Source organism: Mustela nivalis (genome assembly GCF_964662115.1).
Source record: "Mustela nivalis genome assembly, chromosome: 1".
In the NCBI taxonomy this organism is placed as follows: Eukaryota; Metazoa; Chordata; class Mammalia; order Carnivora; family Mustelidae; genus Mustela; species Mustela nivalis.
Genome location: NC_139020.1, coordinates 130,995,297 through 131,015,406, shown reverse-complemented (window position 1 = coordinate 131,015,406; position 20,110 = coordinate 130,995,297). Strand labels below are relative to the sequence as shown.

Sequence of the window (20,110 nt, the reverse complement as noted above, 5' to 3'; positions counted from 1 at the left end):
CTAGAAAATAAACTTTCGCCTTTACAATTTAAAACTCCCTGAGGTTAGAAATGTTCGCCTGTTTTCTGGAATTCTGCATCTGTGGTACCTGGCTGTAGTCGCTCAATACAATCAGAACATTTCTTGGAACTGGTGAACGCCCTGAACACCAACCAAATAGGCCTGCCCTGTTTTTCAATCCAACTCCATCTACTTCAAACTTGGCAGAAAAGCGCCCAAGTTTGTGGACTTTGGGGGTCTCCTTCCATGTTTTTATAAGCTTGGTTCTATTTTCTTTTTCTGTAGGCATTTAACTGATTTTGGGGGGTGATGATAGGGTAATCGTGATCCGGCTAATCCTACGCATTCAGGGCGCCATTTTGAAATTAGAGTCTAGACGCATCAAAAAATTTTTAATTTTAACATATATTTAAAGATGTATATTCATTTCAAGTGCGCCTCAAAGGCATTTTCAGGGTGACACCTGTGTCGGGGGGGGCGGCAAGGGAAGGTCTGTCGGTCTGTCTCACGTCGGTACTTCCTGGCTGCGGAGAGCCGGCCCGCGCGCACCCCCTGCACACCCCCGATCAGGGAGCCGGCATCCCCCCTAAACCCCCCCACAGGGGGCGGGGGGCTGCCACCCATTGGCTGAGGCGTCTACCACGAGCCCCGTACCAGGCGCAGGAGCCACCTCCCGGAGCCTCGCAGGCCACGCCTCAGTTCGCCAGCGCCCCTCAGCCTCGCCACTCAGCTCTTAGGGCTCCTCGGCCTCACCGCTCGCCTTTGATTTTCCTCAGTCCTCTGACTTTTATCCCTTTGCCCAGTCAAAGTCGGGCAGTGCCACGAGAAGACCCCACAGCAGCCCCACGAGTGGTGCCAGAAGCGCTTCTCCGCTCCTCCTCGAGCCTCACCAGAGGGAACTGCTAGCTGCCGCCATCATGGTGAGCTGAGGAGAAGGCCTAAAGGGCCCACGCCGGGTTGGGTCCTCCCGGGTGGTGGAAACTCAGCCTTTCTAGCGCTGTGCCAGAGCGGGGCTGAAAGCGGGGTCACCCCCTTCCCTTCCTGGGTGCACCACAGACAAGGCCTGAGAGAGGAGGTCGAGGCAGCGCAGAGGGGTGGAGGAGGGGCGGCATGCCAGCGGATGTCGCAGTGGGTGGAGGCCCTGAGGGCTCGCTGTCCCACCCGCTGCCTGCCGACCACGTGCCGGGTGGCGGCCTTCACGCCGCCCTGCCTGCCTCCAGCCGTGGCGGGCTGGGTTGTGAGGAGGGCCCTTGGAGTGGGCCTCTGGGACTCAGTGGGGGGAGGGGGGCACCGCGCGCCCGCCCCACCCCCACCCTGCTGGCCTCCCTTCCCGCGCTTACCCTGTGGGGGGGAGGCAGCGCGTCGTCCGCGAGATGGCGTCAGGCTGCCGCCTACCGAACGCCCGCTGCCACCTCTCTGAGGGAGTCGCCTTTTGACTCGGAGGGCCGGAGTTTCCTCGACTAAGGGTTCCTTTCTGGCGGGTGGGTAGGGTGGGGGTGGGATGGGTGGGCATGTTGGGAGCGGTGCGCTCCTGCGGGAATCCGGCGGCGGGTGGGACTGGAGAGCCTCCGTGGCGACCCCTCATTCCTGGCTTGGCGCTGGGGGCTCCCTCGTGCGGCCACTAGGGACGGCAAACTCGCCGACGCCATCATCTGCGCACGAGGTCGGGCCCGCCTGTGCTCCTCCCGGACCGCGGCCCTGAGCAGTTGACAAGTTTTGTGCTTAGGGGGGACCCTTTTTCTCTCCAGATAAACCAAGAATTTCGACATAACGTACCTACGGTAGTACTACCTCTTTGGGGTGTACGTTTATGTTGAGTTTGGGTAAATGTAGAGTTGATTCACCACAAGATGCTACACTTTTAACCAACCTTACCTCACAGATGTATTATATACTGTGTGGATTTATAGTATGATCGTTAGTTTCCAATTTTCGAGCTAAAGGGAGGAAATTTATGTAGTTTATATTCCTATATAGAAGTACTAAAATGAAAATGTATAATTATACGTATTATTCTGTAGTGATTATTTGTGTTACGTCATTATCCATGTTACTAATTACTTAATAACCACTGAGTTACTATAAAAAAAAAATTCCAGTATTTTTTTTTTCACTATATTTTTAGAGGAAAAGGGGGAGATGCTAATAGCTGGGTTTTTTTCCCCCTGATTATAACAGTAGCATATTAACTCATTTGAAAGTAATTAGTGTAAGAAAATATTGTCCCAACACCTCTAACCACTAGTCAAGTTTTTGCTGTATGAATACCCTTCCAGATTGTTTTTATGCATGTATTGCATTTAGATAGGTGAACTTTAATTTATAGAATTTGGACCATGTCACATAATACTGTTATTTTATATCCTCTCTCCTTCACCTAATATAATGGACCTTATTTCAAAGATAAAATGATTTTAAATATGTAATGTTAAGACTGTAAGATTATATCATTTATTTTTATCAAATTCCCTTATAATGAATACTTTTTCTGTTTAAAAAACAATACTATCGTAAGTATATTTGTGCAAATGTTTTGGCATGCCTATTGCATTAGTTCCTTGAAATTAATTGCCAGGAGTGGAAACAACTGGGTGAAAGGTTGATGCCCATTTTAAAACAATTTTAAATTATGGTATATCCTTCCAAGTTACTCTTAATGGAACCAGGTCCCAGTGTGTAGAGAGTATGTAGAGTGATCTCTTCTCCACACTCTTTCCAATGAGAGTTGTTATAGTTTTTGAATTGCCAAACCAATAGCTGAAAAATATGTTTTAATGAGTTTTTTTTCTTTTTGATCATTAAGTTGAAGTCATTAGTTTTCAAAATTTCTTTCTCATAAATTCTTAACGCACCTTTCTATTTGGATGTTTATCTTTTTTAAAGGATTTTTAAGAACTCTTACAAATTCTTTGTAATTTACAGTGGTGGTACAGAGTTGCCTTTATTTCCTACTTATACTGGAAGTGGCGGATTCATTTTAAGCCCCATGTTAGCTTAAAATTACATCAACAGAAGATTCTTCCCTTTTATTTAGGTTTTAAAAATTAAAAAATGAAAAAAAAATTTAAAAATGAATACTGTATTTTTTTTTAAAGATTTTGTTTATTTATTTAACAGAGAGAGATCACAAGTAGATGGAGAGGCAGGCAGATAGAGAGAGGGAAGCAGGCTCTCTGGCCTGATATGGGACTCGATCCTAGGACCCTGAGATCATGACCTGAGCGGCTTAACCCACTGAGCCACCCAGGCACCCCTGAATGCTGTAGTTTTTAAAATGCTTTTTCATTGGTGAGTTACAGTAGTAGCTTTCCTAAGAATGAACCATCCTTGAATTTTCAATATTAGAGATTGAGGTGGACCATTTTGATAAGGTTTTGTTATTGAGGTGTTAGTTTTGTAAAATGGTTTGAGTAATTCTCTTTTCCTGTCTTTTCTCTGGAATTTTTTTTTTTTTTTTTTTTTTTTTTTTTCAGTTAAAGTGACTGATATTTTTTAAAGTTTGTTTATTTAAGTGATCTCTGTACCCAAGGAGCTGAAACTCACAACCTTGAGATCAAGGGTCAGATACTCTACCAACTAGGTACCCTTGAATTTTCTTTCTCCTACCCTCTGTCTTCTGTCTACCATTGTTTCTGTCTTGTGCCCTGCACATGCACAAAATATCGGTTTCTTTACAGTTTGAATAAACTCCCAGTGAAACTGAGCCTAAGAATCAAGTATTCTTTCCTTTCTTTAGATTGTTTTTTAAAATTCACATTTTTCTAGCAAGTTGACTATTTCATCAAGATTTCCAAATTTACTTCCAGAGAGTTTTTACATAGCATTATCTTACAATCTGTGGTCATAGTACCTTTTTCAAGAAAAATTTATATTTATGCTTTCTTGCCCATTTTCTTGCTAGTTTGATTTATTGTTTGGATTCTCCCCCCCCTGCCCCGCCCCCAAGAGTCCACTCTTGGATTTACTTAGGAGGTCTAATTCTGATTTTCATTTCCTATTTCCTTTTAGCTTTTCTCTTTATTAGCTGCTACTTTTATGGATAGAATTTTGATGACTACAAATTGGACCTTTTTTGTAGTCAGTTTTAGATTTCAGTTTGCTTGCATGTAGATATAATAGTTGAATGAAATAATGTTAGCTGACAGCCCAGGAGCTTTAGTAATGATACAGCTTTTTTCTGGCTTTTAGTTAATTTTGTCATTTTGTTATCCAGGTAGAACAGTGAATATATTACTATAAATAGCAGTGATGAGTATTGTGTATATGATGGCCTCCAAGTTCCGCCCTATTTAATTTCCTAGCCTTACTCATCTCAAAACCCACCAACTCACTTGAACGTATAATTAAGAAAAACAATTACTTATTATGTTAAATTTGCTTTAAATTTATTTTCTGTATACTATTGATGGTTAAGGTGAATACTTTTAACACCAAACTTTTTGCTTTAGCCTAAGCATTTATTTGTGGAGTGTTTTTAGCAATAGCTTAAAAGTATTAAAAGTTGGTTATTGGTTGTGAATGTTGTATATATAAAATTTATATTCATCATATGTATAAATTATAATTATGTGTAAATAAACACACACTAAAAGTTTAAAAATCAGTCTTGGTAAAAACGGAATACTTTGCTTACTTTGTTAGCTTTGAGTGCCCCCTGCTGGCTGAGGACTAAGACAGGCTAGTGCCTTAAGATGTTAAGACACTAATAAAATGATTTGATGAATATTACATTTAATTTCTCAATTAACCAAACTGAATTTGAATAAAGCAATCCCAAACCAAACTTCCTATAATATGCAATGGACTTCCCCCCAAAATTATTGTTTAGTGTGTCAAATATCCATTTTACTTCTATAAATAGAATATGAGAATCAGAACTTTGCTTTTCAATTCTGTACACACTATCACAGAGTTTCTCAACCATGATTCTATTCACATTTTGGGACAGGTAATACCTTGCTGTGGGAAGCTGCTTTTGCATTATAGGATGATTATACTGTATTCTTGGCCTCTACCACCAGATATAAGGAGTACCCCTTAGCTGTAACAATCAAAAATGTCCCTGGACCACAAAATCTCCCCTAGTTGAGAAATAATACAGTATCATAACTGTTCATAATCTGGCACAAATTTCTGGCCTGATACTATATACCTCCAAATTAAAATACATTAATCCATTGTCGTTCATGGATAGATAATACTAAACAGTTTGTCAAATAGAAAGCTATCCAAAGTTCATCCACAGATGAAGGGGAAATTGAGGAGAAAATAAAGTCTATAAGAATTTCAGACCACTGTTTTATTTGTTTTGACTTCCAAAGGAGCTAACTGAAAAGGATTGGTAATTTGTTTATAGTGAAGGGAAATCTAGTTAAATTTCAATAGTTCAAGATATGTGGCTTATGTAATACAGTCCCACATAGAAAAAACTAAAAACAAAAAATGAAAAAACTTTAGCAACAGGTTTTTATACTACTACATTGTCATGAACTATTACTATAGTAGAGTTACAGGAAAGAATTAGGAAGTACCCAAATAGAAACACATAAAAGTAAGTACAGTTGACTTTTTTTTTTTTTTTTTAGATTTTTATTTATCTGATAGAGATCACAAGTAGGCAAAGAGGCAGGCAGAGAGAGAGGAGGAAGCAGGCTCCCTGCTGAGCAGAGAGCTTGATGTAGGGCTTGATCCCAGGACCCTGGGATCATGACCTGAGCCAAAGGTAGAGGCTTTAACCCACTGAGCCACCCAGGCACCCCTATAGTTGACTCTTGAATAATATAGGGTTTAGGAATGCTGACTCACCTTCCCTCCACACAAACTCAAAAGTTGGCATGTAAATTTTGACTCCAAAACGTAATTACTAGTAGCCTACTGTTGATTGGAAGCCTTACTGATAACACAAACCATTGATAAACACAATTTGCAAGTTATATGGATTATATACTATAATTTTACAATAAAATAAGCTAGAGAAAAAGTATTTAGAAAATTATAAGGAAGAGAAAAATGGATTTACAGTACTGTACTGTATTGTTTTGTTTTTTAATCTGTGAATAAATGACCTGGACAGTTCAAATCCATGTTTTCAAGGGTAATTGTATGTGCACAGATTAATAGAGAAAAATGCAAACATATTTGGTGATGGGACAGCTCAGATTTCATCTCTAAATAGTACAACAATTTGTAGAATCTTAAATTTATCAGTAACTTCAAGAATTCTAATTCAAAAAAATACCCTTAGTATTGTTACTAATTTCTCTAAAATCACTGTGCTCTCCTTTTAAAAAATATGTATCCATTGCTTTTTTTAACCTTATTTTTCTCCATAAGAGGAAATATAATAGGTTTCTCTCTTTTGTAGTCTTTTGTATTTCCCTTTTAAAATCAATAGGCACTTCATAAATGAACTCCAAATAAGTGGATATACCATAAACTAGTTCCTTAAGTTCCAGTTGAAATTAGTTGTTAATTAATAAAACATCACAAAATAAGTAAATAGTAAAACTAGGAAAGAAACTTTTTATCCTTTTGAAAATAAATTCAAATAACAGGACACTAATTTATATTGGCATGCCACATTATACTTTACAAAACAGATTTGCAGATGTTATCTTCAGTCTCAAAGCAGTTTTCCCAGTTATAAACAGCTGCCAAATAAGTGGCTTCTAACTAAGTAAGGCAAATGAACCTTGATTCCCCTGACTAAATCCATTTTTCTTTTATTATGCTATATTACTTTTCCAACATATATATTACCAGTAAGTTTTGCTTCCGAAAAATTTATGTTAATATTAGTATGGAAGGACTAAAGATAGAGGTCTGAATTAGAATCCAGAAAAATAATGAGTTTCATGTGTGGGTCTCTTTAACTGAAAATAAAGATAGTATCAAAGATACTATCAAAGATAGTATTTTCTATTAGCCCACTGTGAAAATTAGAATTATCAGTGGGACTTACTTGGTGTTATCGAAGAAGAAAAATATTATTTCAAAAGATGCTTTGAAAACCCTAGTACTAGAGGAAAAGATTGTAAGACTTTTTCAGCAGGAGTTACGATATGTGAGTAAATAATGTTTTCATTTCTAAAGTAAATGCATGCTAACACATCGAATAGTTAATTATAAAATCCATGTTAATTTTGGTGACTAGAAAGAGGAGGGAAAACAAATCAGTTTAAATCTTTGATGTGTATTTTTGAAAGGTTCATTTATATTTTTCAAAGATTTCCCATGTTTTTTAATAAGGCACTTAATAAAGGGAAAGTTTGTTTACTGGCATACAACAGGATGACTTTAAGAGCTATTTTTACAAATCTGAACTTTCCAGTTCACAAACTCAGTATAAAGTCAGTTTTCTACGCTATGTAAGAGATGATGAGTAACACTGGTTTTATTCTTTTGTTAAAAGTTTTATGCTAATTTAGTTTAGTTTACTTCAGTTTAGTTTTAGAGAGGGGTGAGGTTCCAGAGAAGGAGAGGGAGAGAGAATCTTAAGCAGACTTCACACCCAGCAAGGAGCCGACATGGGGTTGGATCTCATGACTGTGAATCATAATCTTAACTGATTAAACAACACAGGTGCCCCTAGTCTGATTTTTTTTTTTTTCTTAAAGATTTTATTTATTTATTTGTCAGAGAGAGAGTGAATGAGAGCGAGCACAGGCAGACAGAGTGGAAGGAAGAGTCAGAGGGAGAAGCAGGCTCCCTGCGGAGCAAGGAGCCCAATGTGGGACTCGATCCCAGGACGCTGGGATCATGACCCGAGCCGAAGGCAGCCGCTTAACCAACTGAGCCACCCAGGCCTCCCAGATTATTTTTAATCCTAAACCTAAACTGAGCTGTATTGCTGGCCAATTTACTGTGAAAGTAATTTTTATGAAAATATTTTGTATTTTAAATACAAAGATTTTATTTCATATATATGGTTTTTGCCTGAATGTCTAGTGATGATATCTACTTTCCAAATTACAGTCTGCTGCAAATCCTGAGACTCCAAACTCAACCATCTCCAGAGAGGCCAGCACTCAGTCCTCATCAGCTACAACCAGCCAAGGCTATGTTTTACCAGAAGGCAAAATCATGCCCAACACCGTTTTTGTTGGTGGAATTGATGTTAGGGTATTGTATATTTCATTTATTTAAAAAAATATTTAGTGAATAAGGAGGTTGGGGTTCTGTTATAAACATAAGGTTTTTTGGAATTTCATTCAGGTTTGGAATTAGGTTTATGTTTAACGTATAGAGACTAAAACTATCATTGACAAAGATCTGCAGGTGGTTTGGGGATACTTGGGGGAGATATTTCCACATCTTCAAATCTTCTTTATAGTATACTTAAAAACTTTGAATGTTGAGTTTTTACTCTTGAAGTCAAATTCTTCTCTATAGATGGATGAAACCGAAATTAGAAGTTTCTTTGCTAGATATGGTTCAGTAAAAGAAGTAAAGATAATCACGGATCGAACTGGTGTGTCCAAAGGGTAAGTACAACATGTTCACTGTGAAAATAAAAAATAACTAACCTAGAAAAATTCAAAATTTGTTTTCTTACACTTGTATAAATCTGTTGCTTTGTTCCTTTCTTTCATATAAAGGGTAAGTTTGTTGTCAGCTCTTCTATTTGTCATTTTTGCAGTGTTTATATGTAAATATTTTCCATCATTTATTTAAGTGGATCAATCAGCTTTATCCAAGAGTTATTTTCTTTTCTCTCTCCTTTTTTTAAGATTTTTATTTATTTATTTGACAGAGATCACAAGTAGGCAGAGAGGCAGGCAGAAGAGGGAGGAGGAAGCAGGCTCCCTGCTGAGCAAAGAGTCCAATGCAGGGCTCGATTCCAGGACCCTGGGATCATGACCTCAGCCAAAGGCAGAGGCTTTAACCCACTGAGCCACCCAGGTGCCCCACAAAGAGTTATTTTCTTCATGTATTAAACAGTATTTTAAATTTTAACCATCTTGCCTTAGATAATAAATTCAGGTTCGTAGATAGGAATTTTCTGTTAACAGTAATATTAATAGAGGATTGATCATGTACATCTAACAAATATTTATTTCAGTACATTCTTCATTTTTTACCATTATCATTTCTTTCAATCATTTCATGGAATATTAGAAGTTTTATACTATTATGCTGGTGATTTTTACACATTATTTATCTGTGTTTTTAGCTATGGATTTGTTTCATTTTATAATGATGTGGATGTGCAGAAGATAGTAGAAGTAAGTAATCTTATGGCAAAATCTCTTAAGTAGCTTAAGGATGCAATGCTTAGTGTTGTTTGAGTCCTGAATATATATAGCCTTGTATAAAATATAGAAATAACTTCCTGTTTGAAATCCAAACCTCGAGTAATCTTATGTAACTTGTCAGCCCTGTTTATTTGTAATTGGACATCTGGCTTCATGAACTAGAGACAGGAAAGGTTTCAGACAGAGTGTAAAATTTTTTGATCAAATTCCAAGACTCTTTTCAACACTTGAGTGGTGAGATGTTAAGATAGCTTCATGCTGATAAATTTTGATTGAGTATGTTGTTACTATTGATCTTCTCTGAGGATATAGATTTTAGAAGACCTGGGGTGTTTACCAAAGTCTCGAAAGTAGACTTTGAAAATTGATTTTAGTTTCGTTGTTTATTTTCAGTCACAGATAAATTTCCATGGTAAAAAGCTGAAACTGGGACCTGCAATCAGGAAACAAAATTTATGTAAGTAAAGAGGAGAGTCATTCTTTTTGACATGTATAACTTTTCAGAAAACTAAAAGTGGACTTTATTTTCATTTTATTCTTTAAAAAGGTGCTTATCATGTGCAGCCTCGTCCTTTGGTTTTTAATCCTCCTCCTCCACCACAGTTTCAGAGTGTATGGAGTAATCCAAACACTGAAACTTATATGCAGCCTCCAACCATGATGAATCCTATTACTCAGTATGTTCAGGTAAGAATTATTCTTCTTCCTTTATTTTTTAATGGTTTTGGAGATTTTAATTGATGGGGCCACCTTAAAAATAAGCCAGTCTCACATTTTACTCTCTGAAATGAGAAATGGTGGAATTTCCTTAATAAGTGATATTACTCTCTGAATACTTTGAGTGATGGGAAGGAAATCTGTTACTTTTGTTAGAAATCTTTTGTTCTTAATTTTGTTTCTTATACCAAGCGAAAATCTTCTGCTATATAGTTTGTAAACCTTTATCTTAGAACTGAACTCTGTAGCTACAAAGACATACTCATCTGTTTTTCCCTGCCCTGCGGTAACTCCTAAAATATTTGAAGGCAGCTTTTCTTACATGTTTGGCAGTTCTAGTTATACTTTATTTGCAGTGATTTTCAGATGCCTTCTCATACAGATTCCTGGCTTCTGGATATGTACTGGATCTAGAATGGGGAAAAGTTTCTAAAGACAACTATATTTGTAGATTCTGTGTGTTTCTGGTATATAATTTGTTTGGTCCTGGTCTCTTTAATATTTGTAATGGGCTTTGGAATACTTATTATCTCCTATTGATGGTGAGTAACAATGATTTTTTTCTTTATTTCTTCAGTTTAAAAAAACTTTTATTTCCAGGAAAAGAGAAATGGTAGTGAAGTAGTTCTGTAGTGTCTCTCATTAGTTTACATTTTCCACCTATCTGAAATGTAGGTTAGGTTATATATTCGTTATTTTTCTGGCTCTAAACATGGTTAGAAGAAAACCCCTACTTGTTCCTAACACTTACTGTGAAGTATTATTTATTTGGGTCTATTCATGTATGTATTACGTAGACCATTTCAATCAGTAAATATTGAAGGGTGTAAGACATTCTATTAGGGTTTTTTTTCCCCTTCAGTTTTAGGTTAAATATGGCCTTTACCTTTTAGAAATGAAATACAGAGCCACTGAGTATGTAGGAGGACTACACATTGGCTACACATTACCCAAAAGGAATACAAAATTTCTTGAAAATGTTTTAACAAAGAAATAACAGGTGTATTAATGTAACTTTAACATGGAAGTCTATTCTAATAGAACTTTATCATCAGTGTATGGAAGACACTTCTTAGTGGAGGCAAATATACAAGTAAGATAAAGATAAATGGGTAAAGTAAGTCACTTCCCTCAGTTATCTCTTCCTCCTCCCGAACCAAAAGACTTCACATTTGACAAAGAATTTTTCTTCATGCAGCCAATCACTCCAATAGAATTCTGCATTTGTGTATAGATTTGTTTTCATACTTGGGTTGTATTGGGAATAATACTTCTTTTTAATTTTTAAGAATTTTGTTTGTTAATGCAGTTTTTCTATAAACTTTATTCTCAGGCCTATCCTCCTTATCCAAGTTCACCTGTTCAGGTCATCACTGGATATCAGCTGCCTGTATATAATTATCAGGTAATTTAAGAGGGAACAACATGATTTACTTGGGAATACTATTGAGGCCTTTATTCATATAAATTTTTGTAATAGTTTGTTTAATTGAGTATGCTTAACATAAGGTAAAAAGTTAGAATAAGTCTAGGATTAAGACCTCTAGTTATTTAGAAAACATGGAATGTATTTTAACAGGAATATACTTATTAGCACAAAGTTTTGTCTTGTATTGTCTTAGAATATTTGCTGTCCTCTTCTGTATTTCAGCATACATTCTTCATCCTTGTTGTCAAATAGCTGAAATGTCCTGACTTTTACAATTTCTTCTAGTGGGATTGGTCAAAATAAAATGATTACTCAATTCTAAGAGCATTGGATTCCAATTATATTTGGTAGTGTTTATTTTAGCTGACTACTACAAGGGAGTAGGTCTCTGAATTTCTATCATAGATATGGCCATATCTGTGACCCATGACCATTATCTATGGTCATAAATTCAAAGCTATTATTTTTTATTTTTTTCTGAAAGCCAACACAGAAAATTGAGAAAAACTTAGAGTTTATATATGAAAGTAACAAACCCTCAGGTATTAGAAACATAAAGTACTTTTTTCTTCAATTATGTTTCTGTTACTACAAGTTCAAGAATCCAGCTTGATAAATATTTCAACATTGTCTTTCACATTCATGAAAATTTATAGGAATGGTTAACTAACTGTTACTGCCTCTCTCTCTCTCTCTCTCTCTTTTTTTAAGATGCCACCACAGTGGCCTGCTGGAGAACAAAGGAGCTATGTTATACCACCGGTAAGGTGAATTAGCCAAACATATACTTTCTTTAATTTTTTATTATTTATTTACTTATTTATTTTTGGAGAGGGAGAGAGAGTGGAGGGGAAGAAGTAGAGGGAGAGAGAAATTTAAGCAGGCTCTACACCCAGTACAGAGCCAGATGTGGGCCTCAGTCTCACAACCCCGGGATCATGACCTGAGCCAAAATCAAGAATCAGACACTTAATGGACTGAGGCACACAGCCACCCCTTTCTTTTCTTTATTTTAAAATCTTTTCTTATTTTAACTGTTAAATGTTTCTTTGCCTTTTGCCATCTCACATATGCCTGGGCATAATAATTTTTAAATTCCATATCACATGTGTTTTTTATTGATTTCTTGTCAACGCCAAGTTTACTCTTTCATGCAAGAAACTGTGCTTTTCGTTTCTCAGATTGTTCTTAGGTTAAGACAATGGCTGCTCTGCATACAACAGGTGCTAAATTGTATATAATCCAAGAAAGATAGTATTAATACCTATGCTAATTGTAATTCAAAGAATTTAGAATTAGTATTGAAACTGTCTCTAGTTTTCTACCCGTAAAAACATCTGTTGAAGAAAAGCATATTTCACTGTTAATACTGTTATATGAGAAATAAAAGAGGCTGTTAGCTCTGAAACGTTGAGCCTTTACCTTTTTTTTTTCCTTTTTTTCCCGGATTTACCTTTTATCAGGATTGGACCTTTGAATAATATAACATGAGTTAAAATTCTCAGGCACTGGTAAATTCTTATTCTATTACTACATGTTGGAGTGTCTTTCTTAGAGCCCTTCTACTCTAATTTTGTTGAAGCTTGGAAGACTTTTCAAATATAAGACTATTTTAGTGCTTTTCAGCTATTCAATTTAAAGTTTCTGAAATAATACAAAAATTACAACACAACCCACATTTAAATGCTAAATATAAGCTTACCTAATTTGAAGAATAAATTGTTTAGAAATGTATCTAATGTACATCTCTTTAATTATACTTTTATTATAATTTAGGCTTATACTGCTGTTAACTACCACTGTAATGAAGTTGATCCAGGAGCTGAAGTTTTGCAAAGTGAATGTTCTGTTCATGAAGCTACTCCATCCTCAGGAAATGGCCCACAAAAGGCAAACATATAATTTTGTTTATCGATATTTATATTTTCACAATTATTTTTTGAAGTTTTAATAATGGCCCTTTGAGATGTAAGCATCTTTTTTCAAATTTAAGTAGGGAAGCCAAAAATTACAGAGCTTAAGTTATTGACTAATAATTTGACAGTTTTTATAAAAGTTGATGAAATTTTGGGTACCCCCAAGCTTTCAATGTTTACATATAGTTTCTGAAAGAGTAGACCTTTTCTCTCTTATATTTTCATTGTTTTTAAAATCATACTTAAATAACTATTAATGTAATTGGTAGAATGCAGAAGACAGGTAGGTTTCCTCAAGAATCCTCACTTCAAAAGAGAGATTAGTATGAATTATACCTACCTTTTTTCCCATTTAAACATTTATTTAGCTGAATAGTAATATATAATTATTTATTGTATCCTCTCCATAATATTATATATGGTAGCAGCTCTCAGGAGTGGTGGAGTCACTAGTTATAACTGAAATACTGAAATAGGTGGAGTTTCTTCTTTTTTAATCATTAGAACAAACTACTAGCAGTGCGCTCTTCAGTGCTCCTATGTTTTTCTTGAGTGGGTGGGAATGTGGAAGTAGTTGATGTGATAGGAATGTATATAATAATATTGAAGGTTTCCCATTGGATTTTGTGAAATTTATCCTTGTGTTTCTCAATGGAAGAAGTTGTTGAGAACTACTCAACTACAGAGTAAAGAAAAAATGCCTTGATTTGAGTGATGAATAGTTAAAATTATCCGGTTTTATCCTGGATGTTTTTTCTTGGAATGTTGAAGTTCACTGTTTCTTATTTATCAGGAAAAATTAAAGAGCCTTGAGCAAATATCTGAGGGTTTTACTAAATTGAGCTTTACAACTAGTACTCTTAAGATTCTAAAAAATTTTATTTGATAAAAAGTTACTTATTGACATGTAATGAATTACGTGAAAATGTAATATATTGTGAATTACATAGTATTTTATAGATTACATAAGAATTCTTCAGAAAGAAGCACATGTATTCGTTCCACTTTCTTTAAAAAGCTTGTTAAAGCGAGTAAAATATTGAAAATACTTCTCTTTTCAGAAATCTGTGGACAGAAGCATACAGACTGTGGTATCTTGTCTATTTAACCCAGAGAACAGACTGAGAAACTCTCTTGTTACTCAGGACGACTACTTCAAGGTATGACAGAATAATATACAGGATAAAAAGCCTATCTGTCAGCTATGAAGCATCTTTTTTTCTGTGGGATATATGTTTTGAGATTACAAAGAGCATTTAATTGAACTCTTGGATTTGACTGTAACTCAGAAACCCTCTGTGAGTGAGTTTTACCTGGCTATTTTATGCTGCTCAAACCTTGATCTAGTGTAGTTTGTCCTTAGGGAAGAAACCTTTAGCAGAAGTTTATAATTGAAAAGGTTGTGAAAGAAGAGAGTTTGAAAGAGAATATTGGCTTGACCAAATGGAAAAAGAGGAAATTTTAGGTGCATAAAGCAGAACATACCTCGGAGATACCTCAGGTTCAGTTTCATACTGGTGCAATAGGTTAAATATGCAATAAAGTAAGTTAAATGAATTTTTTTGTTTCTCAGTACATATAAAAGTTATGTTCACACTGTACTGTAGTCTATGAAGTGTGCAATAGCAGTATATCTAGAAAAAAGTATATATATCTTAATTAAAATATACTTTATTGCTTAAAAAATGCTGTCATCTGAGCTTTCAGTGAGTCAGAATCACTGACCCTAGATCACCATAACAAATAATAATAATAATGCGTGAAATATTAAGAGAATTACTAAAATGTAACACAGAGACACAAAGGGAACAAATGCTGTGGGGAAAATGGTGCCAGTAGACTTTCAGTTCACTCTAATGGGGGAGGAATATTGTGCAAAAGAAAGGTTTTTTTTTTTATAACAGGTTTATTGAGATACAGTAAACCCATTTAAAACAACTCCATTTTTTAATGTATTCACAAAATTGTGCAATCATGACCACAATCAGTTTTAGAATATCTTAATCCCCTCTTAAGCCATTAGCAGTCACTCTTTATTTCCCCCCAGGTCCTCTACCCCTAGGGAGTCACTAGCCTGCTTTTTTTTTTAAATAAAGAGTTTCCTATTCTGGACATTTCATATAAATAGAATAATGCAATATGTGACATTTTGTGACTGGCTTCCTTCACTTAGCATAATGCTTTTAAGGTTCATCAGTGTTACAGTGTGTACTTCATCTCTTTTTATTTATGGATATACCATCCTTGTGTATTTATTACTTAAGAGACAACTTGGGTTGTTTCCACTTTCTCTGATGAAAAATGCTGTGAACATTCATGGACAAGTTATTCTGTGGACCTATGCTTTTATTTCTCTTAGGTATATACCTGGGAATGAAACTGCTGACTAATAGTAACTATGTTTAACCTTTTGAGAAATTGCTAGAATTTCTCCAAAATGACTTATACCATTTTATATTCAAAGGGAAGTTTTTAACTATTGTTTTCTGTCTTAAAACAAGGAAAGGAGAATAGCTTTTTTTCTTCCTATGAATGGGCATAGGGTGAAACTTTAAGCCTTTTTAAAGGATATACTAAGGACTTCCTTCTTAATATAGAAGAAGAGCAGAGCCATAGCTGGATTAAGTTATTGTCATCTTCACAATAGGAAGTAAAACACATTGATTTAAAATTTTGATGTTTGTTCTCTTATTATTTCATTATACACAGACAGTATAATTTAAAAGGAAAGAACTAGGGTTGTATGGCAGCCTACCTTGCCCAAGTTCTGAAGGTTAAATAGGTAGTACTTAAATATGTTTGCAAAGCAAAAAGTACTCTTTAAACTTGAGTTTTCACCTGGTATTAGGCAAAAACCTTACTTTGAATCTTCAGTTTTCTGTTCTTCTGATCTAGGAGTCAAAAGTTGGTAGTCTAAAGTTGTCTGGTATCTAGACCTCTTTTGATTGGCTAAATGTTATTGTTGTTTTAATTGAATTTGAATGTATCAAGGCAAGGTATATACTTTACCATCTACCTGGAAATCTTCACATCCTACCTGACCTCTGAAGATAACTTGAGTTTGTGACCACTTTTTTGGGCTTTAACCTAAATAGGATATTATCCTGTTGACAGATTGCAAAATTTCCAGAAGCCACTCTTCTTTATATGACAACTGACTTTAATCTTAGGAAAAGGGCACAGTTAAGCTCTTAGAGAAAAGAAAATACCATTGTGTTAGTACTAGTTCATTCAGCTCCATTCCTTTTTATAAGACCTTACTTCCTAATATTTGCACATCCACAGGCAACATAAAGTGAAAGGAAATTTTATGTATATTTTTTATTTATCTCTTCATTTCCTGAAGAATGATATATCTTGATCACAAGTTAAGGTATGTCTTTAAATATAGCAAAATTTTTGTTTTTTTAACCAAAAAGCATAGTATTTCAGTTCGAAGTGGAGTGCTATACTCAAGCTGTGATTTCTACCAGATACACTCTGTTAGTAAAAACAGTACTTTTAAAAAATTGCGTATGTTTTCCACCAGCTGTCTTTGGTGACATCACTGCCAAGTCATTAATTAAGAATATTAATAAAATGACATTGACTCCCAAGTCCTCTGTTTGAGTTTACTGAGATTTCTTTTTAAATTGTTGAATAAAACTAGGTCATTGGTATACTTGTTATCTTAAAGTTCAAGAAAGCTTCCCAGAAAGGATCATTTTTCTCTTATTATTGATAGTTTTTTTTAAAATCCAGAATAAATGCTTTAAGTATTTTGCAACTATCTTAGGTCATAGTGATAATACAAAATTTCCAATGAAGTAAAAAAGGACTGTTTCTGTCTTTTCTAGGATAAAAGAGTACATCACTTTAGAAGAAGTCGAGCAGTGCTTAAATCTGTTTGATCCTCTCTGCTAACTTTCTAGTCTCGTGGAAAGTTGCTGGTTTTGATTATTAAGAAGAGACTGAAAGTTTTCACTATTAGAGAAGTTTAATTCTGAAATTTTATAACTCACACTCAGACTTTCTTACATAAGTTGTGGTAGATTGCCTAGTTTTATTTTACATTGAAACTGTTCATTAGATATTTATTTAGAAACTGGTTCTGTGTTCAATATATAGTTGAAAGTAAAAAATAATTGAGACTGAAAGGAATAACTTTATCTGTAAGGATTTTTTTTTAATTGAAACTGACATTTTAAGAGTTTAAAAGCAATTGCTGATTTTCCAAAAATTAGAAAACCTATTTTGAAAGGTCAGAATTTTGATAGTTTGAATTCAAGCATTTCACTTCTCCAACAAGTACTTGTGAACAGTACAATATTTACAGTATTGTTCTTTACATTTATGATTTGTCTCGAAATTTACCACAAAAGCAGAGTTTTTAAAACTGTATTTTTAATCAGTGGAACTCAATATATAGTTAGCTTTATTGAAGTCTTCCTTGTCTAAACCCAGTAAAAGAGAGTCTAAACAAACAGTCCAATCAGTGGGTCTTAAGTTTATTAGTTCAAAGTACTTGTTTTTTATCTAGAATCCACAAATAGATATCTTATTTGATTGGGATGCTAATTAGGATAACTAAAATTCTGGGCATAATTTTTTTAAAAATCCAAAACAAACAAAACTTTACCAGGTACATAAGCTGCTTCTCAGTGAGTTACCATTCTCCTTTTTTCTTTAATTTCTTTTTCCCTTGAAATGCTAAACTCAATGGCTGTATCTTAAATTGTGCAAAATACTGCTATTAAAGAATGCTGAAACTTTTTTTATGTCACTTAAAAGGTTAATCAGAGTATCTGAAAGGAATTGTTTTTATAAAAACATTGAAATATTAGTTATTTGTTAAAGAGCAAATATATTTTATTTTGCCTGTTAACCTATTATAGTTCCCTTTTTAAAGTAAAATATGTTTAAAAGAGTCAAAGTGGTTGTGTTTCAGAACCACTGAAGTTTTAAGTGTATCTCTAGAATATACTAGGACAGAGCTAACAATCATTTCTAGATTAGCTAGTCTCTTTGTTAGATGTTGTAAATTGTGACAGCTAGAGCACTAGAGCCCCTTTGCTGCCCTTACAGTCTTGATTTTCCAGTCTGTAGCACCATTCTTCCAGGAGGTTTGCTCCTTGAACAGATGATATAAAGAAGAGAAGTAGCAACTTGAACAGTTTGAGGGCTAAGCCTTGAAAAGGTAGCAACAGGACAAAACCTTTCTAAGGGAAACACTGGATCAGCATCATTTCACCTGCCATGAAAATGAGTTTAAAGTGGCTTCCTGGCCTTTCTTTCATTGGTCCCTTCACTAAAAACATGGAGACTCTATTTAGCCCTAACATAAGGCAACTACTGTGGGCCATATCAGTCTTCATTGTTGTCTTATAATCCCTAATAATTTTTACTCTGAATCTGAAGGGAAGAGTCTTTTAACATAAGGATCCCTGAGAGGGCTTTCTTATGCCTCAGAATTTGAAAGTGCCCTGAAATTTGTCCTTTAAAAAATTCTCTGTACTTTTTTTGGGGTGTGCTATAACATTCTTACATATATCATTCTGTGATTAAATTTCCAGGTTACTCTAAATGATACCTAAGTTTGAAAGAGCCAATTCTAATTATCCCAATGTGACCTTAAGAAAAGTAAGAGAATAAACTTTATTTTTCTGCTTTTTTTGTTGGACTGAAGTATTTAAAAAAGTAAGGTAGAAATAAGAGACAAAAAGTCCTGAACCTTTCAAAATGGAAAATTAATTTTAAACTTATAAGTATGTTCCTATTTCCTATTGTTGAAATTGTTTTTGCATAAATGAATAAACAGAAATAAAGAAACTTTTTTTTCCCAAAATCATTTCAACCTGTTTATTCATGTCATATCAGCTAAAGAGATAGTGGGGAGTTGGGTGGGTAGTGATGTGAAAAGGTTTAGATTCTTAAAATTCAAAAGTTGTAAATATTGTTCAATTTATTAATCTGATGGAGTTACTTTATGAAAACAAATTTTGATACACTGCATTTTATTGCTCTCTTATGAAATTAAGAGATAGGTTTTTCTGAGAAAATAATCCCTTGTAGGTGAAGTTGGAAATGGTTAATGGGTTCCAGTGCCATGAATTAACAGAGTGGTGCCTAGTGAGAATGCTGGTAAGTCACATGTAACTATAGTTTCATGACCAAGGTCCCTCTCATTTTGGACTCTCTATATAAATATTTTGTGTACTGCATACTTTGGACCTCACCTCTGTGACCCTTATTTGGAAGTATTGCAGTTGTCTATGATAGGGCTTAAATTTTTCATATTATATGTACTTCATATGAGGATGTATCCAAAAGATCATTACTCAAGCTCCAGTACTCAGAGTTCTATAAACTAAAGCCAGAAAAGAGGAAATTCTCCCCTTTGGACACTCTTATGCTACCTTTCATAACTGACTCATTACTAGAAAAATAGATACTAAGTTTTTCTAAGAAGAAAAGTACCTTCTGAATCACCAAAGATTAAGTTTTAATATTTCAAGTATAATTTGTTGAAGATTAGTAATCCTGAAATGTACATGTGTATGTATGTATACACACATACATATATACTGGCCGTTTTTCAAAATATCTGATTAGCCCTGACTAAGCTAAATAAAAATGTATAACATTTTGAGACCGTAAAGCTAGACTACGTATATCTTAAACAGTTGTTTTAAACCTGCCTGAAGGGGCACCTGGGTGGCTCAGTGGGTTAAAGCCTCTGCCTTCAGCTCAGGTCATGATCTCAGGGTCCTGGGATTGAGCCCTGCATCAGGATCTCTGCTCAGTAGGGCACCTGC

General features: G+C 35.1%; 1 protein-coding gene across 1 annotated transcript; it reads left to right on the top strand.

Moving 5' to 3' along the window:
- The first annotated feature begins 663 nt into the window (after nt 1-663).
- Nucleotides 664-19,285, top strand: DAZL (deleted in azoospermia like). Its single transcript, XM_082720049.1, has 11 exons — nt 664-920; nt 7,975-8,121; nt 8,392-8,483; nt 9,173-9,224; nt 9,648-9,711; nt 9,802-9,941; nt 11,305-11,376; nt 12,112-12,162; nt 13,177-13,290; nt 14,378-14,476; nt 17,153-19,285. The coding sequence occupies exons 1-11, from the start codon at nt 918-920 to the stop codon at nt 17,204-17,206; spliced, it is 888 nt and encodes a 295-aa protein (XP_082576175.1). The 5' UTR covers nt 664-917; the 3' UTR covers nt 17,207-19,285.
- The last annotated feature ends 825 nt before the right edge of the window (nt 19,286-20,110 follow it).